Raw genomic sequence first — 24,222 nt, 5'->3', positions numbered from 1 at the left:
GGTCCAACTGAGACATACATCTCTCAAGAGAATCTACAACTCCTCGAGCGTTGTCAAACACCGCGCAGTCAGAGCAGACAAGGGTGCGAAGAGGGCGGGGAGGGGGGGGTTCGCCGATCCTCCAATCAGCAAGGCTCTCGCTGAATTCGGGCCCAGACCAAAAGTCTCTCGCAGTCCCTCCCCTTGAAGCCCCTCAAGCCCCTCCCCCCAACACGCTTGACAGCCACAGCCTCGCTGGGAGCTTTTTTGGAAGGCTCGAACCAGCCGACCAGCCTTACTATCGGGCCTCCGCCTTCGCCTTCGTCTAGCCCTCTCTCTCCCACCCCCAAAGCGCCGCCCCCCCCTCCTCCGCCTGAACTTCGCTCCCTCATATCGGCCCATGGATCTCTGAACACTGCCGTGTGAAAATCGCGAACCCATTGTGCCCTCCTTCTATACGTTCGACCGACCCAACTGCCGTGACACCCGCAGTTGCTGCACATATAGTAGATGGAACAACCATCGCAGCCCTCCAAGAAGCGGCGTCTTATGCCCAAAGAGCCGCCCTCAGCACACAGCTCGAACCACCTCAACCACAATGCCAACCCTCAACCAGCGTCGTTCCCCATAGAATCGGTCAGCCCGTCACAAAACCCTAGAGCGACTCTACCGCATGTGTAGCTGATTTGTATTGTCAAGCAGACCCAACAACCACTCGCCGCCCCCGAGGCGCCTCTCGCCGAACGCCATGACTTCGAGTCCTTTGCTAGGCACCTCCAGGATGCCGCCATGTTGATCCAGCGTCAAACCGAGCGATTGCCATATGCTCATGTGTCTGTACTTCTACTAAGATGGGAGGAAGATGCCACTGTCGAAGCGGACCTCGGGGCCCTCGAGACCATACTTCGCGACCGCTACAACTATGCCACTGAACGTTGGAACATTCCCACCGTCGCCAATCCCAGCATCAAGCTCGGCGTGCAGATGGCCTCCTTCCTCGAGCATGGAGCCCCCGATCATCTTCTCATAATTTATTATGCCGGTCATGGTTATGTTGGAGCGGACAATCAGCTTTATTGGGCCTGGTGAGTCGGCATGCCGCTATTGGACCGCCGTCTTCGTGTGTCTGACCGCTTTTCCGTCCAGCAACACTCGTGACGATGCCGCAAAACTAAAATGGGACGGCGTGCGCTGTCTCTTCGAAGATGCCCAATCGGATATTCTACTGCTCCTGGACTCTTGCTCAGCGCGAGACGTGCCCCTGTCAGGGAGTCACGGCATCAAGCAAGCCATTGCCGCATACACGCCTGATCAGAATCCTCGCGATTCCCCCGGCCGGTCATTCACGTACCTGCTGATTGAAGCTCTTCACAAATTGAGTGCCGGCAGGATATTCAGTGTGAAAAAACTACACGACGAGGTCATGTCGCTGAAGCAGCAAGAACTTGCGTCTGCCCTCAAACTGGCCAACGGGAATGTGACGAGCCCACGTCCAGCCATCGTCACCCCCGTACTGTTCACCCTAACCCCTGGAAAGGACCAAAGCTTGAGCCTAGCTCCCTTGCTGGCCCGGACAAGCCGGCTGCCATCGCCACGTGCAGGTGTCGATGGAGAGACAATACCGTCCAGACTTTCACGAGAGGACCAGCTCATTGACCCGGAATCAGTTTCGGACTTGAGGTTTGACGAAGCAAGAGTTCTTGTCTGTACGACATTTGTTGGGGACGCCAGTCCAGACATGTCATCATTCAATGGCTGGTTGCGCAACACGCCGCCCTTGGGGGCCAAGATCACAGTCGAAGGCATGTTCTTGGGCCCGCCGACTATGCTATTGATCTCCATGCCGCACTCTATCTGGAACGTCGTACAGCACGATAAAGTCTGCTGCTTTTTGGGCTATATCAGCTCTCACAACATGATACATCTTTACCAAAAGCTTGTCGGATCCACGGGTCACGCTCAAGCTTCCGCTAGAGATGTTCAGGATGGCCGCACCCTTCTAGAAGCAAGAGGACTTGCAGTGGCAGCTTCAGGACGGCACAAAAGGTCTGTTGACAGTAAGGACGGGCCGTTCCAGGATACTGCGAGCCGGTTGGACGCGCCGACTGCTGCCATGTCTGCAGCTCCCCCTTCAGGCCCGACAGGGCCGATTGATGGGAAACATGAGGTGGAGGACTCTGCTGAGATGCAGGAGGCAGCAGAGCAGCTCAAAGCCCTCAGCCATGTGCGGCACCTCAGTGATGAGGCTGGTCCTTTGGTAGAACGGCAACGCACCACGCTTCCGGACGGCGCAATGCACCCAAGCCCTGGGGATACGGGCTCATCACATGATGCTAACGAGTCTGGTGCCGACGAGTCTCTTCACATTGCTGAAATCAGCACGCCGAATTCTCGACCGAAGCCTCGGCGGTCTCTCCAGAAGTCGACGCCTCGACAGGAGACGCGATGCACGCTCTGCAGCCACGAGCCGTTTAAGGATTCTTCGTCATTGCGAAAACACATTGCTGCGGCTCATACGCGACCGTTCCCATGTGCCTTCTTCTTCGCCGGCTGCACAAGTACCTTTGGTTCCAAAAATGAGTGGAAGCGCCACATTGCATCTCAACATCTTTGTCTGCAGTACTATCGGTGCTCTTCGTGTCCACATAGCACAGCAGAGGGGAAGGGCAATGAGTTCAATCGAAAGGACCTTTTTACGCAGCACCTCCGGCGTATGCATGCGCCCTTCGCAATCAAGAAGGCCATTGCGAAGGGCGATGGCAAGTTGCAAGCCGAATGGGATGGCCACGTCAAGGACATGCAGCAGTCCTGCCTCGTAACGCGCAGACTGCCTCCTCAGCGCTCCGCCTGCCCGAAACCAGACTGCAAGAGTGTTTTTGAGGGGCCTGGGTCGTGGGATGAGTGGACAGAGCATGTCGGTAGGCATATGGAAAAAGGTGAAGGCCAGCGGCTAGGTGTAGACCGCCTGCTTGCGAAGTGGGCGCTGGAAGAGAACATCATTGAGCGCCAGGAGGACGGAGAGTACCGTCTATTGCCCGTCAGCGGCACGCTTGACGGCAATCCGAGAGAATCAGGACGGGATGCGATATCAACACAGATGCCCGATACGAAATCAGAGGATGTGGAAACGACGCAGGCTATCGCGGAGCACACAGAGGACAAGATGGAGGTGGACAACTGAGACTGGGCAGCACTTTGCTCCTCGTGCTTCGTCTGGCGCCCAGCGGCGTGCACTACGACTTGTGAGAACTGACTGAACGACTGACATGAGACATGATTACCGACTTACATTTCTTGACGCCATTTGCTTCATGAATTTTGGCAGTAATAGCAAGGCGATTGACTCTCTTGGGCGAAAATAGGAGTTTGCTGCTTTTTGGGACACGACTGGTAGTTTAACGAGAAACCAAAAATGGCCGCCGATATGGCTGCTTCAGGGGAGACGAGGCAATACCTTAGGTAGCAGTGTGTGCGGTGAATGTATTGCTGTTCGTATCGTATATCTTTCACGGGAAGCATGATGAACAACCAGTCAATTGACCTGGCTTGTTGTCTTCGGTATCGTAAAATGCGGCTTCCATGTGGCGGCGCATTATGTAAGATGCTTCCTCAAGATGCCCGCCCGCCAACGGCATTATGAAGATACCCGAGCGTTAGCTACCTAGAGCGTTGACACTTGCAGCCTGCCATGATGACCTCACCCTTCGACACACTCGCTCATATTCCCTGACTCGAAATACAAACTCCTTCTTACCGCTGGTCACCACTTGTCTAAGTGTTGACGTGTCAGCCGCTCTGCGACAATCCATAACTTGATCGCTGTCTGGTACTCAATACGATGCCGCCGCCAGATCCGAAGGTCCAAGTCCAAGACCCAAGCGGTCTGCAACGCCATTGTCTCATCACCATTGGCGCAACGGCCCGATTTACACAGCTTCTCAAAGAGGCGATTGACGCGCCCTTTCTTGACGTGCTTATTGCACAAGGGTTCACGCACCTCACCATACAATGCGGCAAGGATATCGACTGGTTCCGCGATGAAGTACAAGCTCTTGCCGCCCGATCGACGCTTCACATGTCGACGTTTGATTTTGTGGACAATCTCACTCGCGAGATGGCTCTGTGTCGTGCCGAGACGAACAAGCGCCGCGATGGCCTTGTCATATGCCACGCTGGTAGGTCGAGACTTGTGTGTCGTGTCGATGCCTCAACAAGCTAACCTGCCCACCCAAGGCACCGGCACCATTCTGGACGGTCTCCGCATCAACGCCCCGCTCATTGTGGTGCCGAACCCGACGCTCAAGGACAACCACCAGGAGGAGCTCGCCGAAGAGATACAGAAGCAAGGCTACGCCATCTGGGGCCGCCTTGGCCAGCTCGACTACGCCCTCGAGCAGTCGGCGCTGCTGTGCGCCAAGAACGCCAGCACGTTCCGCTCGCACCCACTGCCCGAGGGCGCGGCAGCCAAGGGCCTCAACATATGGAGCGTCAGCAGTGCCATGATGAGCAGGTATCGGGAGCCCGAGGCTGCCTCTCCGCAGCGGCGGGCAGAGGATGGGCCCACTGGATCGTCCGCAGAACAGGGGCGTGAGGAGGCTGTCCATCTGAGCATGGACTAGGAAGCTGCGCAGATGACACGACGCGGTCAGGACAAGTCGGCCAACGTGACATGATGAATGAATGGTTAGCGGGTCCCATGTTCCGTATTCAAGTATGTGCAGTCTATTTGATACCCGCAGGAGTCACGGAAAGGCAAATGGAATTGGAAGGTCATAAAATTGTCATTTCTCATTGATGAAGGAGGATCGATGTAGCTAGCTTCACTAAGGGACCCAGCTAGCTCACGGCAGAGAGGCGATTCCCCAGATCTTGACAGCCGCATCAGCGCCGATGCTGGCCACCTTGTCACCGCCGACCCACGCCACGCCCGTGACGCCCTCGAGGTGCGCACCTTCAGCCTTGACCTTACGTCCGGGGCTCGCCAGGCTGTAGATCACCACGTCTGCGCCGCGAGATCCTGACACAACGTGCGTTGTGGCCTCGTTCCAGGAGATACAGGTAATCTTGTTCCTGTTGTGCGCTGCCCAGCGATCAGTGCACTTGGCAGCAATTTCCCACGAGCTGGTGTCATATGGGTCGATGTTGCCGTTGTCGTTGCCGGCGGCAAGGTACTTACCGTCCCTGGAAAAGGTCAAGTAAGAGATGGGATGCGTAGACCGGTCGAGCGACTTGCTTTCGGCGAGCTTGCCAGATGAGTCCGCCTTATAAACCTTGACCGAGTTACCAGCGCCCACGGCGATGGTAGAGCCGAAGGCGGCAATAGCGCTGGGACTGTATCCGTAGCGATTTTCAGTAACCAGCTTGTTGCCCTCAAAGACGTCGACGCCGTCCACAGTCGCGACAAACACGCGCCCGCCTGAGACGGCCACACCTCGCGGTTGCGAAGAAAGCGACACGCCGTCACCTTCGTGAACGCCCGTAGACTCGTCAATGGTGCGAAGCTTGTCGTCCCAGCCCACGCTATACGCGCGACCTTCGGCGGCCGCTAGCTGGCTGATCTGGTTCGTGTGCGCTGAGCCCTCGACTGTGGTGCCAACTCCGCTGCCAACATCCCATTTGCAAATGCGACCCTCAAAGCTGCCGGTCCAGAGCGTCTTGCCGCTGCCATCAGACGCGGCGCTCAAAGCCGTGACGCTCTTGTTGTGACCCTGGATCACCTTGGAAGGCTTGGTGCTGTCGGGGTACAGGTAGAGCAGATCACCATTACGGTTGATGCTGATGATGAGACCATCAGTCCTGCCGTGGGGATAGACAACACCAAACTGTTGGCTGCCGAGCTCCCACGTGTGCTTCGCGCTGCCAGCCTCCAAGCCCCAGAGCTTGACGGTACCGTCCGCACTAGCCGTGACGAAGGTCTGGCTGTCCTTGGCCCAGGATACAGCCAGAATACTGCCCTTGTGCTCGCCATCCGAAATCTGAACCTTGGGCTCGCCAGTCTTGCCATCATAGAGCTGGATGCGCCTGTCGGCTCCGACCGTGACTAGGTGGTTGCCGTCGGGAGAGAATGCAGTGCCATAGACAAAGTTGGTGTGAAGGTCAGCGTGCTTCGAGTTGAACTTGAAGGGAGCGCCATGGAAGAAGCACATTGTGCCATCGTCAGACACGGTGGCGGCGCGGAGTGGGCGCTGCTGGCGCAGAGCAACAGCGTTGATGGACTTGGAGTGGCCGCTGATCTCACCCACGGAGTTGCCGCTATCGGCAGTAATGCAAGCGCCGAAACGCTCGCTGCCCTTGCCTACAGCAATGATGCGCTGCGAGTCACCGTCCCACGCAATGTCCTTGATGGGCCCAGAGATAATATGGTATTCGCCTTTGGTGTTGACAGCCTCAATAGCATCCCAGACTTTCACGGCGCCAGTTCGATCACCGCTAGCTATGTAGAATCCGCTGGGGGAGAATCGAGCAATGGTGGTCGTGGCGTTCTTGTGCCCGTTGTACTGTTTGCAGAGGGACGGCTCGTCGATAGATCGCACGAAGATGGATTTCCCGGACTGGAGGTGGACACGCGGTTAGCATGGTGTGACAATGTCCCGATGAATCACAAGCGCAGGGCATCTTCCTACAGCGTATGCGATCCGCTCGCCTTTGCTGTCGACGGAGAGCTGGGTTGGTTGCAGGCCCTCGTCAGACCCAAGGGGGTTGATCGCTGGCGTAGGAGCCAGGATCTTCTCTAGCGTGAGGGACATGACGGGCGAGAGAGCAGAAATGTGCAGATTGGTAACGATGACAGTGTTGAAGGCTTGATGTACTTCGCAGGCACAACTCTCTGGTTGGAAGTGTTTCTATGCTCGTTGAACAGGAAGATCCAGATCGGTTAGGAGGCAATAGGCAACACAGCTCCTAGGCGACGATCCAGGCAATGGTTGGCGGGGCAGTTTAGTGGAAACGGCCAAGTCAGTCAACCCCTGACACGGGAGGCGCGGTGCCTGGACAAGCAAGTGCGGGGCAGACGAGACCATCGGTGTCAGACACAAGAAAATGACGTATAGAGCTAGATTCCCAGGGGTGCCTAATCAGGACATGACCGAGGACAAGGAACTCTGAATATGATATCTTCATAGATTCACAACAGTTGACTGCGATATCGAGGCTTTGAATCCTCAAGCACGGGCGGATTATGCATTGCTGCCCACAGTTCCAACCTGAGAACCTGTAAAGCTTGAAACAGGCCCCATCAACGGAGTGCTGTTGTTACATGTCAGATCCCCTCCTGCCACTCCTCTGACAGCTCACAACGTACAAACCAATTGATCGTCTGGTTTTCAGAACAAGATAGCTCTGGTGCAGCCGGTTCTCACCCTTCCCGGGTAGCTCAATTGGTTAGAGCTTTGGACTTTTAAGCATGAGCATAACAATCCAAGGGCTGTGGGTTCGAGTCCCACCTCGGGAGACTCCTTTTTAGGTGGAGTTTGATTCAATTTTGTCACCAAACTCATCCCATCATCACCTTCTGGTTGCACTGGCGTCCTTATATCACCCCCATGCTTGTTTCTTTTTCACAGCGCTGGTAATCTGACTCGGACAGAAAGACACGAGCCATAGTCTCTTTGTGTAACCAGTACCTAATCCTTCTATACGAAGGTCTGAAGCCTACCATTGGCAACAGAAATAATACAACACAAATCGCACTCTTTCTCCTGACTTGTTGAGCCGGACAATATCCCGTCAGTCCGTTTCATACCTGACCAAACGCCATGTCTACCATGCCACGAGCCCTGGCTGCCGGGCCTCCAGACGAACTCGTTGCCAGTTATCCCTTGCCCCCAAGCACAAACTTGAGCAACTCTTACTTCTTTTTCCCCTTGGCTTTGGACTTGGAAGGCCCGTTTGACTTGGTGGATGCGACACTTGACGCCCTTGAAGGAGCTGCGGAAGTACTCTTGCTGCCTGCTTCTGACTTGATGTTGTCGAGCGCTTTGTTCTGTGCCATGGGTGAGCTACTTGCGATTTCACAGAAATCAAGAGGGGGCCTTACCTTGACTCCGTTCTTCGACTTCTTCTTGGATGGTGCCATACCCAACACACTATCCTCGTCGTTTTCGTCGTCATCAGCATCCCGCTTAACCTTGCCGTTCGCCCCATTAGCGTTCTTGGTTGGCTGAACGTCCTCAAACTCTTTAACGATTGTGGTAAGCAGTGTCGTACACCGCCGACTGAGCTCGACAGGCGTGCGGCTGAGGAAGAACCAGTCGAATCGGAAGAGGGGGGATTCTGCAATCTCCTGCTGCATCGTCTCATAGAGACCCGGCGTGTCGACGCCGTGACGATCAAGGAGCACCAGGAGAAACCGGTCTTCTTCCTCGGTATAAACCTTCTTGTTGGTGGTAGAGACCGAGTAGTTAATCTTGAGTTGCGTGAAGGGAACGCGGTACTGCTGCATCTTTCTTCGCAGCAGCTTGCGCTGGTGCTCAATCTTGCGCATGCGCTCCTCTCCGTCCTCAATCGTCTTGAGGTACTTGGTGTAGTCTGCAATCTCGCTGTATCGCTGCCAGAAAACCTTGGCGTATTGCTTGACTTCAGAAGCCTCCTTGTGGTCAATGTCGCCGGCGATGCTCTCATAGTCTGTCCTGCCGTATCGGCCCGAAGCGTTGACAAATTGTTGGAAGTCTCGTCGGTTCCAATCGCCAAAGCCTTGCTGTGACAACTCTGCCTTCTCCTCCTGTTCCTCTTCAGTCAGGGGCGTAGCGTTGTCTATCTCTTCTTGGTCAAGAGCACGTTCGGCCTCGCGATCTGAGACATTGTCGCCCTCGCCCTCAGCCAGCGGAACCTTGTAGCCAATCTCTTTCCGGTAGTACGCCGTCTCACGATCTTGCAGATCTCTGAGTCTTGGTGGGAAGAATTGCCAGTCGTGAGCGACGACTTGCTTCGGGGCCCTGGGAGCCTTGGGCTTGTTGTCCTTCTCCTTTGGCGGGTACATCGTCTGCCTGAAGTAGGCATCCATGGAGTAGGATTGTTCTTTGCGCTCGCGCTTGGTCGGATTGATCCATGTCATGCCAATGTCTTTCTTCTGACTCTTGAAATCCTCGCCGTTCCAGTTGTAAGCAGATTCAGATGTGAAGTTTTGCAGATCGTCGATTCCGAGCTTCTCGTATTTGGCATTGAGCTCCTTTGTACGACTTTCACCGAACGCCAGAATCTTGTCGATGTCATCGTCACCAACACTGTCGCCCTCTGCCGCTGCATCGGTCGCGCCCTTGCTACTGAATACCTTTTCGGCGCCGTGTTGAATCATGGAAAGCAGCTCGTCCTTGTTGGCCGCAGCCTTGGCCGCAGCCTGTGCGCGACCCTGCTGGATGACGAGTTGGTCCAAACGGAGCTTCTGAGCTGCCCTCTCCAAGACCTTCTCCTCAATAGCGTTATCGGTGACAAATCGGTAGACTACGACCTGCTTCGTCTGGCCGATACGGTGAGCGCGATCCATAGCCTGCAGATCGGCCTGCGGATTCCAGTCACTGTCAAAGAGAATGACAATGTCAGCAGTCGTGAGGTTGATACCGAGACCACCCGCTCTTGTTGTCAACAAGAACACGAACTTCTCGGATCCAGGCTTGTTGTACTCGTCGATGGCAGCAATTCTGTCTTCGTGGGCTGTGCCACCGTCGATTCGGCAGTACTTGTACTCCCTGAACACACAATAGTCCTCGAGAATGTCCAGCAAACGGCTCATCTGCGAGAAGATCAAGACTCGGCTGCCCTGCTGTCGGAACTTGATAAGCAGCTTATCGAGGACTTTCATCTTCGCGGCATTGTAAATCAGATGCTCGTCAGTCGTGTACGGAGGACCGGGCTCAGCACCTTCGAACAAATAAGGATGGTTACAGCACTTTCGCAGCTGCATGACAATGTTGAGCAATCGCGTCTTGGACTCGCGTTTGCCGCCAGCTCCATTGACTGCGTCGATATCCTTTTCAAGGATCTTCTTGTACCACTTGACTTGCATCTCAGACATCCCGAGGTATACATTGACTTCCTTCTTCGGCAGCAGGCTCTTCTCGACATCAGCCTTGACACGGCGCAAGAGGAAAGGTCTCAACACGCGGTGTAGTTGCTGAACAACTGTGTCTTGGTCTCGGTCCTGGCCTGAGAACCACTGGTCGAAGGCTTCCGAGTCACCGAACACGTCCGGCAGCAGAAAATTGAGGAGAGCCCACAGCTCATGCAAATTGTTCTGAAGGGGTGTTCCGGTAATCAGAAGACGGTTTCTCGAGTTGAAAAGACGAATAACCTGAGCCAGTGACGACTCTTCGTTCTTGATTCGATGCGCTTCGTCAATGATGATGTACTCCCATGCGAACTTCTTGAGGTGGGCCTTCTCGCGGAGGATCATCTCGTAACTGGTGATGCAGACGTCAAACTTTTCCTCTACCAAGCGCTCATTGATCAGTTGCTGACGCTCCTCCTTGGCGCCTTGCAGGACCAGGACATTGACCTCGGGCGTCCATTTCGCGAACTCTCTCTTCCAGTTATCGAGGGTTGACTTGGGAACAATGACGAGATGGGGTCCAGTAATGCCCATGATGTGGCGAAGATACCCGAGGAAGGATATCGTCTGTAATGTCTTGCCAAGACCCATTTCATCGGCGAGAATGCCAGAGATACCGTTCTCGTGCAGTGAGATCAGCCAATTGAGACCGGCAACCTGGTAGTCTCTCATTTCACCCTGGATGAAAGAGGGCGATTCTCGAAAGACAACCTCCGCTGATCCGCCATGTTTCTCGTCGCGGAGAAGCTCGGCATCCTCTTCTGCCTCAGTTCGACGGCGTCGTTCATTAGTGGCACCACCCTGACGAGCGCCAGCCTTCTTGCTCTTGGTAGCTTCAGCGTTCTGACGATCAATCTCAATCATGATGTCCCGAATCTTAGGGTCGGGATTGGTTTCGATGAAGTGGCGGAACAGGTCAGTTAGGCCGAGCAGGTACCGAAATCTCCGGAGAGTGTCTTCTTCCTGTTTGAACATCCATACATCAGCATCATATCCATCAAGCGCAATCAGGGCAAAAGGCAAGATTTACCTTTGATTCCCCAAGGCGGTCGTGTTTCCTGCCAAAAATACTGCGGCGGAGCTGATTCGCCTCGGATCGTTTCTTGCGTCCATCGGGAGCCGCATCTCCAACCACGCTACTCGCTGTCGTGTTGGGATTGGTATCTGAGTCGGTGTAGTCGGGAGTTTCGTCAACCTCCTACGCGATTCTTAGTTAGCTCTTGTACGCGCAACACTTCTCGATACGAAGACGTAGTCATGACTGGTATTGGGAGCGAAAAGGGGAGAAAATAAATTGAACGAACCATGCGGTCATCACGACGAGCATCTGGAGCATCCGACATTGACGTGTCTGTGTCTACCGCACTGGGGCGTGGTCTTGAGGGAGGCATCGCAACAATCGAGATTCGCTTTACGCGACTGCGACGCGTTCAAACAGCGTTGGCAGGCAAAAGAGAGGGGTCGGGTAACGACAATCCGAAGCCGTGCAACTAGGGTAATACTTCGTGTCGTGAATGTGCCTGGCGAAGAATCCGTGGAACAAAAGGCGACAGTAGTTGGCTGAGATATAAGGTCCCCGTCGTGTTGAGGGAGGAGGAAAGGTGGAATCGCAATTCACGGCCCTTAGAGCTGCGAGCTGCAGGGTCGATACGGTACTAGGATTATATCGGGGCATCGGCATTCCCGCCACTGGTTCAGTCAGTGGTCTGAGCGCTCCCACGGTCGGGCCCTGAGGGCTTGCCAGGCAGCGTAAGGTACCGTGGTCTGGGGCTCGGAGGTCGGATTAACTCTTCAAGCGACAGCCTGATGGCGTCAGTCACGCGGGCGGGACCGTCTAGCGGCTACCGCCGTGGCGGCGGCCATGCACCACTGGTCCCTCCTCTTTCATGTGCCCCGAGCGCCCGTGGATAATACAGTCAACGCCGAGTCATCAACATCAATCAAACACCACCTCGACTGCACTTGTCGACCACGCCACACACGAGAACGCTTGGTTCAACGTCGGCCAAACTTGAACCCTTCTCCTAATATTGTTCCCCCTCTACGTTCATACTATTCACTGCTGCCGGCTATCCTCCTCAGGCTGTACACCTGCGCCCTCACATAACAACCTTGCCTACCCACTTCAGGCACAACAGCGATAGGCTGTACCCCACTGCACCCACTTGCTGAAATCAAGCCCTTCGGGCGTTCCAGACCTGTCTACCCACCGCATTTTGCGAAAGAACAACGACGTAAGTCGACAGAAAAGCTTTGATCTCTCTCTTTGCGAGACATCACTGACGGACCGCCTCAAGCCTTGAAGTCGTTCATCGAGACCACGCAACATGGACTCCATGCGGAGTCTAAACACATCCCTGCCCGGGTCATCGGGCCAGAAGCAAACAGCGCAAAATGACTCTCCTGAGCAACTCCTCGATGCTTTCAAGGCCGCCGCCCTTTCTGTCACAAAGCTTTACAAGACTTCTGCAGCTAGCCAGGCCAAAGCACGCCTCGACGGATACCAGGATTGTTTGGACGATCTTCTCGCCTTCCTCGACAAAGGAAATCTGGGCGTAGGCGACGGCGAGGGTTGGAGGGTTCGCAAATGGGCCACAGAAAGACTCGACGGTCGCGACTCTCCATCGCAGACAGCCGAAAGCGAGGACGAAGACCTGACACGCACAGCGAGCGGAAACCCTCAATCAACAATGCGCGAGGACAGTCAAACCCAAATAGAGCCCACACCACCCACCGCTTCCCCGGCTCTAGTCGACAACGCGCAAGTCACTGTTCCAAGCCAGGATAGCTTCACTTTCCAGTCATCACACCCTTACCCGCAAGATGCGTATCTTAATATCGCAAACCTCGACCTATCCGATTCTCGCGGTCACGACTCGCTCCCGTCACATGTTACCTCCACCACCACCACCAACGCTCCCACCAATCGTGCCTCTCGATTACGACACACTGGTGTGGGAGCGAGACTAGGGGCCAGGCAAGCCAATCAACTTGGGCGCGGCGCTGGATCAAAGAGGAAGATCAATCTTGGCGAGATATTCGATCTGGGCAGCCTCGGCCACGACAAGAACATGTTCGGCGGCGGAAGTAAGCGAAGTCGGCACTCCTGAAGAGTGCAAGATCTGAAGTACAGTTTATGAGCTCACGCAAAGTATGCGTGCACGAGCACGCGGAACTCTTATCAAAGCGATCGGGGGTTCCGTAAGGGTAGCGTACGCAATTCAAGAGGCGTCAAAGCATAGCATGGGGATCAACACGGTAAGCATGAGTGGCGGCAGGCGTTGGGACGATCCATGATGTGCATTTGTGGTGTTGGGTTTTTGATCTTCCGGTAGCGATAGGGGGTGCTGTTGGCGTCGCAGCTTGGGGGGCCTTCTGGCGATAGTTTGTCATGAACGACGCCAGGAGTGTCTTTCTTTTCTATGTATCTACTTACCCATGATGAGCTCCAAATGCTCCAGCGTGCCTCACTCGCCACTTTCGTCCCTTGTGCAGCAGCAGTGGTGATGCATCATCAATTGCGGTGTGAACTGAACCCGGCCCGCCGACCCTTGTGTTGACTGACACGTGTATACGATACTTGCCTGCTAAAATAAAGGGTCCGCATGGCTGCGGGAGCTCAAGCCAGCCGTCCTTCAGGCATCGACCGCTATTCACATTACCGTCCCTTGCGACTGACATGTGCTCATACCGTACCGGGGCGCATCTTACCGAAGAACGAACATGTGAGCGCAGCTTTCAGTCCAGATTAGAGAAATGTGGAACGGCAGATATCCTGCCGACAATTCGAAAAAGGCTTGATTTTCGATTTGGCTCGCTTTATCATGCAAAGTCAATAACAGCCCCTGCACATATGGAGACCACTTTTGGTTGTATTGAGCTGCTGGACAGTGGCTTCTTGGGTCCTGTGAGTCATCTCCTCTAACGGGAGATCCAACAATGGTCTTATTACTTCGAGGTCAGCTCACCTGATCCTCAGGCTTGCTGGCGTGATCAAGTCGGCAACGGCATCCCATACTCCCAGGTTGGCTGGGGCTGGAGTCGGCCCGCTCGCAATACGCTGTTCATCTGAACGCAGGGTCCTAGCAAGCTGGTGCAAGTGGAGGAATATATAATCCACGGTCGCGTCCAGATGTCGTCAATACATCACCTGCGGGACAATCCTCTTCCGAGTTGAACATCTCTCATTCGGCCGGCTTTTTGTGGTGAATGCCCTAAATTACAAACCCATTGAATCTAACCGGCCATCCCACATCTCGAGATTCCCAGAACGCCGAACTATGCCAAGTCCCGAAGAGGGAGTGGAAGACAGACAGACTTCACCCTTTTCAAAGTCTCTGCCTCTCCACCTCGTACATGAAGTCAAAGTAGCCCTTGTCGAACTGGTGCACGCGGACATAGCCGTCCTCACCACCACTTGCGTAGCCCTTACCCGTAGGGTCCGCCGCAACTGTGTTCTGGTTGAAAAGTCAGCACATGCCCATGCCAGCGGTGTCAAGATGAGACAGGTGCGGGAGATAGGGGGCTTACCAGAGGGCCGAAGTGGCCACGGACACGGCCAACCTCCTCCTCGAAGATCTTGTGGTAGAAGCGAGCCTCAAACTTTCCTTGCCTGGCGGAAGTGGTGGTGACATCCATAGCGGCCTGACCACCACCGAGGATGACAAAGTCCTTCCTGGGGGTAATGGCGGCACTGTTGAGGGGGGTATCGGCGGGGTACGTCTTCAGAACCTCGAGGTCCTTAGTCGTGATGAGCTGGCGAAAAAGTTAGTTGGTGGGGGGGAAATGTAGATCAGATGCGGAAGCATCATGTACGAACCTTGGCAGTCTTGTCCTTGCTGGCAGTGATGAAGTAGGTACGGTCAGGCGACCATTGCAGGTCCGTCACGGGTGTGTTAAGCTCATGAACGGGGGCGTTGTAAAGGAGATCGCCTGTCTTGGCATCGAACTGCGATACGGAGCCATCCTCATGGCCAGCAATGATGTACTTGGTCAGGAAGCTCCAGCCTGCGACGGTAGCCTTGCTCTCGTCGCAGACGATGGTCAGGACTTTCTCGTCGCTCTGCTCGGCCTCCACGTCAGGGTTGATGTCGACGACGACAATGTTGCTGAGGTAGCCCATGCGCTTCTCGGTGACACCAAGCAGCTTGGTGCCGTCTTCGTTGAACTCGACGCGCTTGACAGCAGTGGGGAACTCCCAGGTCTTGAGGCACTTGCCAGACTTGACGTCCCAAAGGCGCATGGTGTTGTCGGCAGAACCGGAGGCGATCATGGTGCTGGTAGGGTCGACATCGACGGTCCAGATGGCGCCGACGTGGCCGTGGTAAGTGCCGAGACGCTCACCATTGTGTGCGTACCAAGCACAGATCTGCTGATCCTTGGCGACAGAGAAGATGAGGTCGCCATCGAGGTTGTACCTAATCGGGCGGGTTAGCCGACTGCCCCTCCTTATGACCACTGCCATGCTCGCGCTCGGATTGGTGATATGACATGGTGTCTTTGGGGTGTCGCGTACTTGATCTGCGTGAGGGCACGCTCGTGGCCGGCGAGAAGAATGGGCCTCATATTGACGGAATTAATCTTGGATTCGATGGCTTAGGTGTCTCGTTTGCGATATCGGGTTCAAGGGTGGCCAAGTCGCGGGAAGGGGTCGCTATTTGAAGTCGCTCGTCGCTGGTTGCTGCTGAATTTTTGGCCTCCGCACAGCAGCGTCTTCACGTCTGGTTGTGGGTTTGTGTTTCTAGTGGGGCCAAAGGAATCCCCCCTCCCCGCGATTGTCGATTCTGCCGTGTCTCGTGCTGACCGCCTAGCTATATTGGGTGGTGACTTGCCGGCTGAGTCAGCTGTCTATTCGCCTGTCCATCTTCATGGTTGCTGGTATCCATCCTGACGCGGCAAACCAAGTGTGATGCGAGACAAGGAGCTTTCGACAGACGGCTATGACCATAACTACCCTCGCCCCTCTTCGGCACTGACTCGAAATCTTTCAATACGAGTGTCGTTTTATCACATCAGAAGCGGCCGCGATACTGCCACGACCGTCCGACGCCCATAGCCTTGTCCAGCCAACTAGGACCCAGACTAGCCGGCATCGCGCACCGTCTATCAATAACGTCTCAAAGATGATGACGCCTTAGAAAGCGTGTTCCCATTACTTTTCTACTTTGTTGTCTTACACCCTGTATTCATATTGTATACTTGCTGTCCATCAGATCAAGGGTCCCTTTTCTCCGTGCCGGGTAGAGTAGTCTCACATGGTTGACGACAAGTTGCTAGCTACCTCCAGCCAATCATTCTTGTCACTTTTTGTTTCTTCACATACCTGACTTAATAGGATCTGGTCTTATTCCTCTCGGGGCCGGAGTGACTCGCAGTGTAATCTCAAAAGTCAGTCACTGACCGGGACTCGCACGACAAGTCACCCAGGGCACTCGATTCAAGGAGGCTTGAGTCACTCTAACGTATGTTGTCGAGACGCCTCTGACGCACAAAGTGAGGCCAATGCCATTTGTGACAGACGTAGCGCCCAGGATGCGTCGTTCTCTATCTGTCGGTCACCGTCGAGAGTGGTTGGTGACACACACCATTGCAAAGCCCGCAGCAGCAGGCAGGTCACCGGCAAGATTGGGGGGTCCATCCGGTCATCCATCCATGCACGATTCGTCAACGAATCCCGAGCTTGGCCGACTTCTCACCGATCACAGGCGCGGCTCCGCCTTTGCCTTAGGACCCTCAGCGCTCTCCACCCCAGATTCCCGCTCGTCGTCACTCTTGCCCATTGCCAAAACCACAACCTCCCTTTCGCCCGGTTTCTCGCCTCTGCGATTACGACTTGTCTCGAGCGTTTCTTCCCTGTTCATTCACCGTTATCCCTGGCGCCCGCGGCCTTTTACCACAGCTGCACGCACCATGGCTGCCAACAAGATCGATGGCACAGCCATTGCGAAGAAGATCCGCGGGGATCTGGCTGCCGAGGTTCTCGAGCGACAGAAAGCCAACCCCAGATTCCAGCCCTCGCTGAAGATTATCCAAGGCAAGTCCTCGGCGTGAATTCGCTGTTAAATGTTTTTGCACATGATTTGGCGAGGCTAACTGTGTGTTTGCTGTGCAGTTGGTGACCGGTCTGACTCTTGTTCGTCTACCCCTCCCCCGCGCTGGAAATCCCCATTGAAACTTATCACCCCGCAGCCACCTATGTTCGCATGAAATTGAAAGCTGCCGAAGAGGTACACCACCCTTTTGCCACATCGATCGTCGCTAAGATGAGTCGCTGACAATGTCATATTTTGCTAGGCCAACATTCAATGCGAATTGCTACACTTCCCCTCTACCATCTCCGAGCCCGAGCTCCTCGATCAGATCTACCGCCTGAACAACAACCCTGAGGTCCACGGCATCCTGGTTCAGCTGCCTGTCCCTGAGCACATTGACGAATACGCTGTGACTTCGGCCGTTGCTGATGAAAAGGATGTTGACGGTTTCGGCACCACCAACATCGGCGAGTTGGCCAAGAAGGGCGGTCGGCCCCTCTTCGTGCCTTGCACTCCCAAGGGTGTCATGGTTCTGCTCCAGCAGACTGGCGTCGACTTGAAGGGCAAGAATGCCGTGGTCATTGGCCGGAGTGATATTGTCGGAAGCCCCGTCAGCTACCTCCTGCGCCACGCTGACGCGACTGTCACCGTCTGTCACTCTCGGACCGCGAACCTGGAGGAACACGTCAAGGCAGCAGACATTGTTGTTGCCGCCATTGGACAACCTGGTTTCGTCAAGGGCGAGTGGCTGAAGAAGGGTGCCGTCGTCATCGATGTCGGCACCAATTACATCCCCGACGACACGAAGAAGTCTGGCCAGAGGCTAGTTGGCGATGTCGACTTCGAATCTGCTTCGCAGGTTGCGTCGCATATTACTCCTGTGCCAGGTGGTGTCGGGCCCATGACCGTTGCCATGCTTTTGAGAAACGTCGTGGACTCTGCCTCACAATCCCTCGAGAGACAGAGGCAGCGAAAGATTGTACCCCTGCCGCTCCATCTGAAGGAGCCGGTGCCATCGGACATTGACGTCTCCAGGGCCCAGACCCCCAAACAGATCACCCGCCTCGCAAAGGAAGTCGGCATTGCCTCGCACGAGCTGGAGCCTTATGGTGCCTACAAGGCCAAGGTGGACCTCGACCTGCTCAAGAGACTGGAGCACCGTCGCAACGGCAAGTATGTCGTTGTGACTGGTATCACCCCAACCCCTCTTGGCGAGGGCAAATCGACCACCACAATGGGTCTCGCCCAGGCTCTGGGCGCGCACCTTGGTCGTGTCACTTTCGGAAACGTCCGTCAGCCCAGCCAGGGCCCAACGTTCGGAATCAAGGGCGGTGCTGCTGGCGGAGGCTACAGCCAGGTCATTCCGATGGATGAATTCAACCTGCACTTGACAGGTGATATCCATGCCATTACAGCAGCGAACAACCTTCTCGCCGCTGCGATCGAGACTCGTATCTTCCATGAAAACACGCAGAAGGATGGACCTCTGTACCGCCGCCTTGTCCCCGCAAAGAACGGCAAGCGTACCTTTGCGCCTGTCATGTTCCGTCGCCTGAAGAAGCTTGGCATTGACAAGACCAACCCTGATGATCTTACAGAGGAAGAAATCAGTCGCTTCGCGCGTCTGGATATCGACCCTGAGACTATCACTTGGCGCCGTGTTCTGGATGTGAATGATCGCCACCTGCGTGGAATTACTGTTGGCACAGCCGCGACGGAGAAGGGTCAGACGCGTGAGACCGGCTTCGATATTTCTGTCGCCAGTGAGTGCATGGCCATCCTGGCCCTCAGCACGAGCCTGAGCGATCTTCGGGAAAGGCTTGGCCGCATGGTCGTCGCCAGTTCCAGGAGCGGTGATCCCGTGACTTGCGACGACATTGGTGCTGGCGGCGCATTGACGGCTCTCATGAGGGACGCTATCAAGCCCAACCTGATGCAGACCCTGGAAGGCACCCCAGTCTTTGTTCACGCCGGGCCCTTCGCGAACATCAGCATCGGTAACAGCTCTGTGCTCGCTGACAAGATGGCGTTGAAGCTTGTGGGCACAGAAGCAGACGAGGACCCTGCCGAAAAGGCCGGCTTCGTCGTTACCGAGGCAGGTTTCGATTTCACCATGGGCGGTGAGCGCTTCTTCAACATCAAGTGCCGCGCCTCCGGACTGGTGCCCGATGTCGTCGTCGTCGTGGCCACAGTTCGTGCTCTCAAGGTGCACGGTGGCGGCCCCCCTATTTCTCCAGGTGCGCCTTTGAACGCTGTGTACAAGGAGGAGAACGTGGATATTTTGCGCGCTGGCTGTGTGAACCTCGCCAAGCACATCCAGAACGCTCGAGCATACGGCATTCCCGTTGTTGTGGCCATCAACAAATTCTCCACTGATACGGATGCTGAGATTGCCGTCATCCGGGAAGAGTCCATCAAGGCTGGCGCCGAGGATGCCATTCTTGCGAACCACTGGGCCGAGGGCGGCAAGGGTGCCGTCGAGCTGGGCAAGGGTGTCATCGCGGCGAGTGAGAAGCCCAAGGACTTCAAGCTGCTGTACGATCTTGACGGCACGGTGCAGGAACGCATCGAGGCCATCGGGAAAAAAATGTACGGTGCTGCGGCGGTCGAGTTCAGCGAGCTGGCGCAGAAGAAGGTCGACCAGTTCACCAAGCAGGGTTTCGGCAACCTCCCCATTTGCGTGGCCAAAACCCAGTATTCGCTTTCTCACGATCCCGAGCTCAAGGGTGCCCCGACGGGCTTCACAGTGCCCATCCGCGACGTGCGAATGGCCGCCGGAGCCGGCTACCTGTAAGTCGTGCTCGAATTCCAACATACCCCGCAGATGATTGTACTGACGACGTTACAGGTATGCGCTTGCTGCCGACATTCAGACCATTCCAGGTCTGCCCACCGCGCCTGGCTACCTGAATGTGGACGTTGACGTGGAGACTGGTGAGATCCAGGGTTTATTCTAAGGGTTGATTTTTGAATGCATTATGGCGAAGGAGTGGCATTTCTTCAACAAATTGGCGCTGGGGCTTATCCGTTCAACATTGATACCTTCCATCCTTTTACCACGGGAAGAGTAGAGCAGATGAAGAAACTATCAACAGCAACGCTGTCAAGATGACTGACTTACTTGGTTTGGGCACTGCTCTCTTTCATGATGTTTTGCATTTGAACGAATCGTCGTGATCCAGTCTGCGCCTAAACAGTCGTGCGCGGTGCACTGTGATCAACTCGACCGCGCCGCTACCAGGTAGGACATAACCTCGACGTTCTGCTGCCCCAACTGGCCGGCGATGGCCGCAATCGACAAAGTCGTTTTGAGCAACGCCATTCCCCAGCGGCCTCAAGAAACGCGGCACGTTGATGGGCTCATTCAGCACGACTCGTCGGCCGAGACAAACATTTGGTCATGTCCACGATGAAGCTTGTCGTCACATCTATCCGACATGGTCGTCCTGTTCAACCCGCGATTGAAGAGGATTCTCGGAACGAACCGAGCCGAACAAACGCGGGGGAGGCAGGGGGGCGCAACACCAGCGGCAGGCAGGTACTGCAAATCTTAAGCGAGGCCCCCGTGTTCACTTGGACCACCGAACCGATCGTGGCAGCCCGTGGGGGTGGAGGGCTAACTTCGAGGCCACATGTCGGCCTGTTCGCGGCCGGCATGTTGCTCGGCCCGATGCTCCATTTGTCTGCTTGGAGCTTGCCTTGATCGCATCTGGGCAAAGGGCGAGGGGAAGGGGGGATCGTCACATATGGCAGGTACACTAGGAGAGCACTCGGTCATAGACCAGAAGGGGCTTTCTCGGGAGAAGTTTTTGCGACTGACGATCGACATTGACACTTGCCAGAGATTGCGAAGGAGACCACGTTCTGCCAGTGCGTGGCGGAGACGGTGTTCACGTGGACAGAATATCTCCCCTGGATCAGCCACTTGCTTGCTGCGGTCGATAACTTGCCGTGCCGCGACAGGTTCCTCTTTGCCTAACTTCTAGGAAACATGGCGCCGCGTTTTCACAAGACAAGCACCGAGGAAGCCCTGCTGATGGAGTCTTATGGAAGCCAAACATTGGGTTCGAATATGCTATAGACCAGACGCCAAGCAGCCACACGAAGAACACGGCCCTGTCACCATCCAAATTGCTCGCAGTGAAGCTCTACCGCAGGACCCTTTCTCCTGACTGACTCGGCTGTTGTATTGCGCACCTGCGTCATCAGCCCCTCCGGGCCGCAGCCCATAACCAGCACCCGTTGGCTGCTAGGCGTCTGCGCAATGGCATGCTTGATCAAAGCCGAGACGTCAGGCCGCGCGTATGTAATGGGAATTCCGTGGATGTGTAACTTGCCGGTAGACTGCTGGTGTGATCGAGGTACGCCGGCAGCGGATGTGTCGCAAGGGGACGTGGGCGATTCCAGCTCCAAGTCGTGCTCCGACTTTTCGGGGTCGGAGATGTGACGTGTCAAGATGCGGCCCGGCCTGTCCTCGGCAAGCCTCTTCTCGTCGTCGACAGGGGTGTCAGGGGAGCTGTCCGAGGACGAAAATGTCGCTGCACGGTTGCGGTACACGGTTGCGGCGGATGCAAGGGCATTGTCATTGACAGCCCCTGTCTCGTGCCTTGATGATCTGGTCACGTACAAGGAGATGGATGAGTTGAGACTCTGGCGTATCGTGGCAAGATGGTCAGAGAACCATTCCAGATGCGCTGGTATAGCACGTCAGTCCTTTCCGCATCAACAGGAGTTTGTCTAGGTTGACTCACCATTGTCTTGTACCATCCAGATGAACACAACGCTCTGTCGAGAGCCAGCGTTGGCGTGCTTGATCATATTGAGTGCCATGCCGACGGTGAAGCTTGCCCCGCTCCCACCTGCTATCAAGACCACTTTGTCATAGGAAGTAGGGTCGGGAAAAGTGCCGTAGGATCCTTCAACAGAGGCCCTGAGACTGGCACCCGGGTTTTGGATGGCGTACTTGTGAAGGTCACGGGTGAAGCCGTCATAGGAAGCCACGACAAACTCCAGGGGGTCTGCCGCCGCAATCGTGAATGGGTGCATCTCGATTGACCTGATGCTGGGAACCCACAGGAAGCAGTGCTCGCCAGACCTCGCACCAATAGGAGGCTTCCGTAGCACAATGCGGGTGCCTCCGTGCGGCAGCGGATGTATGGTGGCCTGGTTGTTGAAACTGTAAAGACTGACCCTGAGAATGCGGAGAAGACGGTCGAGCGCCCACATGCCGGCGCCGACGCCTGTGGCGATGAGAATATGTTTGTGCGTCTCAGGCTGGTGAAGACCAATAAAAACCATGGTGACGACAAAGAAGGAGACATGCACGAGGTAGAACAGCTCGTAGTACCACCGTCGAATAGTGAAGCCAACGATGACAAGTGTCAGCATGGTGAAGCCTGCGACTATGCCATAAATCTCCTCTTGGACCCGGAGTCGCGCCATGTTTCCTCGCTGAATAAAGTAGACCGAGTAGGCGATGCCATGCACAGCTGTCATAGCCATGGCGGTGTAACCTACAATCTGATGAATGACATTCAGTCTTTCGTAGGACCAGGTCGTCAGATACCCTAGAGGCGTATTCTTGAGACCGAGAAAGACAGCAAGGCAAATGTTGGCGAGTGCAAGCCTAAAACGTCAGGTCAGGTAGGGTCGTGGTGGGCGGTGGGGTAGGCTTCACATACCATCCCGTCCGCGAGGCAATATTGGATAGGAGTGCCAAGGCAGGGTGATTCATCAGGGGTTTAAATGTCAGGACAATATTGAGTGCCACATAGATCAAGGCAAGTCCAGCATGGCCGACGGAAGGTAAGAATGGAGCTTTGGCGAGGAGCCTTCTTCGGAGGATTCTAGATCAAAGGCATTCGTCAGACATGTTGCTTCCCATTCCAGCTCAGCAGGAAAGGAGAGACACGTACCTTGAGGCGATAAGAAAGGGGGTGGCGAGGATAGAGAGCCGAGGCGCAAGACCCGACTTGTGAGCCAATACGCGAGTGAAGTGAAAGCCGATGAATATAGCCATGAGGGACACCAAAGCGGCGGCAAAGTAAGTGACGGCAAGTTTGTTTAGAGCCAAGCGAGCCGCAAACAGTTCAGGTAGTTGGGACGGGCCACTGGCCGCTCCGTGGCCTGCCATGTCGGAGCTGTATACGAATTTCAGCTTCCGGTGAAGATAGTTGATGACAAGGAGCTATAGATAGATGCTGAGCTGCGAAAGGTGAAGGCAGGGGATGAAGAGTGTTGTCTTGGGAAGCGTATAGGACTATGAGCTCGTGAACGGGCCAGGTCTGGGCTTTGGTAAAGAAGCAGCGAGCACTTAGCATTCGGAATGAGAGTGCATTTTGAAGGCTCAAAGGTGGGAGGCTAGGGTTTTAAACTTGTCTTTATGACCTCGCATGGCCGACAAGCAAGTATCGACAAGCATCGGCAAGCCATCGTGTCCAGGTACCTAGGGAGGTACAGGAGGTAGGCAGTATAGAATGCGAGAAGTAGTAGGGCAGCTGCCGGCTTGAGAAGGTACCCTTGGGCAGGGAAGAGTGGCCAGCAGCAGCAGCAGCAGCTGCAGCAGCAAGTTCCATCCGGTCTGTCGAAAATGGCCTCGGCTGCTGCGCGCGACGGGGCCAGCCACATATGAGGTTGGTTCATGTTTCCCGGAATTCCGACCGACCCAGACAAGAGGATGCGACATGGCCTTGGTCATTTATTTCTCACGGCCAGCAGGCAGGGTGCCTGTGGCTTGTTCTTTTGTGTAAGCCGATTCAGAAAGCAGATCCCGTGCATCGCAACGCACCAGTTGCAGCTCATTCAGGGTATCACGAAGCCATCCCACTTACACCAGGTCGAGTCAGCATGTTTGATATGTGCCGACGTGATCGAGTTGGTTCATCTCTTGCAATACTCGTTGCTGTCTTGCCATCGCGCCGCAGCTGATGCTCATGGCGTCTCTCTGCCTCGTGGATGTCGATATCGGCCCTCGTCTCCCGACCCGATGTACGTGGTCATGAATTTTCTTCACACAGTAACACATGCGGCGAGGGCACATGTTTTCCTCAACAATTGTCGTTCTGGGTCCAGGAGGGCCTGTTTCCGCTGCAAGAGTGAAGCTTTCTTGCTGACAAGAGAGTCGACCGTGTCGAAATGTCAAGAAACACTCTCGCATGGTCGAAACTCGAC

At 55.3% G+C, this 24,222-nt stretch overlaps 8 protein-coding genes and 1 non-coding gene across 9 annotated transcripts; 5 read left to right on the top strand and 4 right to left on the bottom strand.

The window, feature by feature from the left end:
- Positions 1–489: 489 nt before the first annotated feature.
- Positions 490–3,160, top strand: VDAG_01526 (uncharacterized protein; the record flags this gene model as incomplete). The annotated part of the gene is made up of 3 exons (XM_009650412.1): positions 490–615; positions 682–1,064; positions 1,126–3,160. 3 exons carry the CDS (start codon positions 490–492, stop codon positions 3,158–3,160), a joined length of 2,544 nt encoding a protein of 847 aa, XP_009648707.1.
- A 657-nt stretch (positions 3,161–3,817) lies between these two features.
- VDAG_01525 (UDP-N-acetylglucosamine transferase subunit alg13) lies at positions 3,818–4,598 on the top strand (the record flags this gene model as incomplete). The annotated part of the gene is made up of 2 exons (XM_009650411.1): positions 3,818–4,154; positions 4,213–4,598. The coding sequence occupies 2 exons, from the start codon at positions 3,818–3,820 to the stop codon at positions 4,596–4,598; spliced, it is 723 nt and encodes a 240-aa protein (XP_009648706.1).
- Positions 4,599–4,820: 222 nt separating this feature from the next.
- On the bottom strand, positions 4,821–6,725 carry VDAG_01524 (actin-interacting protein; the record flags this gene model as incomplete). Its single annotated transcript, XM_009650410.1, has 2 exons — positions 4,821–6,530; positions 6,603–6,725. The coding sequence occupies 2 exons, from the start codon at positions 6,723–6,725 to the stop codon at positions 4,821–4,823; spliced, it is 1,833 nt and encodes a 610-aa protein (XP_009648705.1).
- Positions 6,726–7,340: 615 nt separating this feature from the next.
- On the top strand, positions 7,341–7,429 carry VDAG_20076. The gene has a single exon. It is a non-coding gene; the product is annotated as a tRNA-Lys (tRNA).
- Positions 7,430–7,531: 102 nt separating this feature from the next.
- Positions 7,532–11,412, bottom strand: VDAG_01523 (ISWI chromatin-remodeling complex ATPase ISW2; the record flags this gene model as incomplete). The annotated part of the gene is made up of 4 exons (XM_009650409.1): positions 7,532–7,960; positions 8,015–10,984; positions 11,052–11,219; positions 11,326–11,412. The coding sequence occupies 4 exons, from the start codon at positions 11,410–11,412 to the stop codon at positions 7,826–7,828; spliced, it is 3,360 nt and encodes a 1,119-aa protein (XP_009648704.1). The 3' UTR covers positions 7,532–7,825.
- Positions 11,413–12,239: 827 nt separating this feature from the next.
- Positions 12,240–13,497, top strand: VDAG_01522 (uncharacterized protein). Its single transcript, XM_009650408.1, has one exon. It carries the CDS (start codon positions 12,349–12,351, stop codon positions 13,129–13,131), a length of 783 nt encoding a protein of 260 aa, XP_009648703.1. The 5' UTR covers positions 12,240–12,348; the 3' UTR covers positions 13,132–13,497.
- Positions 13,498–14,175: 678 nt separating this feature from the next.
- On the bottom strand, positions 14,176–15,586 carry VDAG_01521 (eukaryotic translation initiation factor 3 39 kDa subunit; the record flags this gene model as incomplete). Its single annotated transcript, XM_009650407.1, has 4 exons — positions 14,176–14,478; positions 14,552–14,776; positions 14,841–15,438; positions 15,537–15,586. 4 exons carry the CDS (start codon positions 15,584–15,586, stop codon positions 14,350–14,352), a joined length of 1,002 nt encoding a protein of 333 aa, XP_009648702.1. The 3' UTR covers positions 14,176–14,349.
- Positions 15,587–16,930: 1,344 nt separating this feature from the next.
- On the top strand, positions 16,931–20,009 carry VDAG_01520 (C-1-tetrahydrofolate synthase; the record flags this gene model as incomplete). Its single annotated transcript, XM_009650406.1, has 5 exons — positions 16,931–16,996; positions 17,133–17,157; positions 17,210–17,247; positions 17,315–19,842; positions 19,901–20,009. The coding sequence occupies 5 exons, from the start codon at positions 16,931–16,933 to the stop codon at positions 20,007–20,009; spliced, it is 2,766 nt and encodes a 921-aa protein (XP_009648701.1).
- Positions 20,010–21,171: 1,162 nt separating this feature from the next.
- Positions 21,172–23,185, bottom strand: VDAG_01519 (uncharacterized protein; the record flags this gene model as incomplete). Its single annotated transcript, XM_009650405.1, has 4 exons — positions 21,172–21,746; positions 21,804–22,678; positions 22,734–22,898; positions 22,968–23,185. The coding sequence occupies 4 exons, from the start codon at positions 23,183–23,185 to the stop codon at positions 21,172–21,174; spliced, it is 1,833 nt and encodes a 610-aa protein (XP_009648700.1).
- Positions 23,186–24,222: the final 1,037 nt, after the last annotated feature.

This window comes from Verticillium dahliae, genomic scaffold (genome assembly GCF_000150675.1).
Source record: "Verticillium dahliae VdLs.17 supercont1.2 genomic scaffold, whole genome shotgun sequence".
Taxonomy (NCBI): domain Eukaryota; kingdom Fungi; phylum Ascomycota; class Sordariomycetes; order Glomerellales; family Plectosphaerellaceae; genus Verticillium; species Verticillium dahliae.
Note: the sequence above shows the minus strand (reverse complement) of the source record. Positions and strands in the feature narration are given on the sequence as shown.

Excerpts from the sequence above, each read along its gene's own strand:
- VDAG_01522 (XM_009650408.1), top strand. The coding sequence starts at position 12,349 with ATGGACTCCATGCGGAGTCTAAACACATCCCTGCCCGGGTCATCGGGC.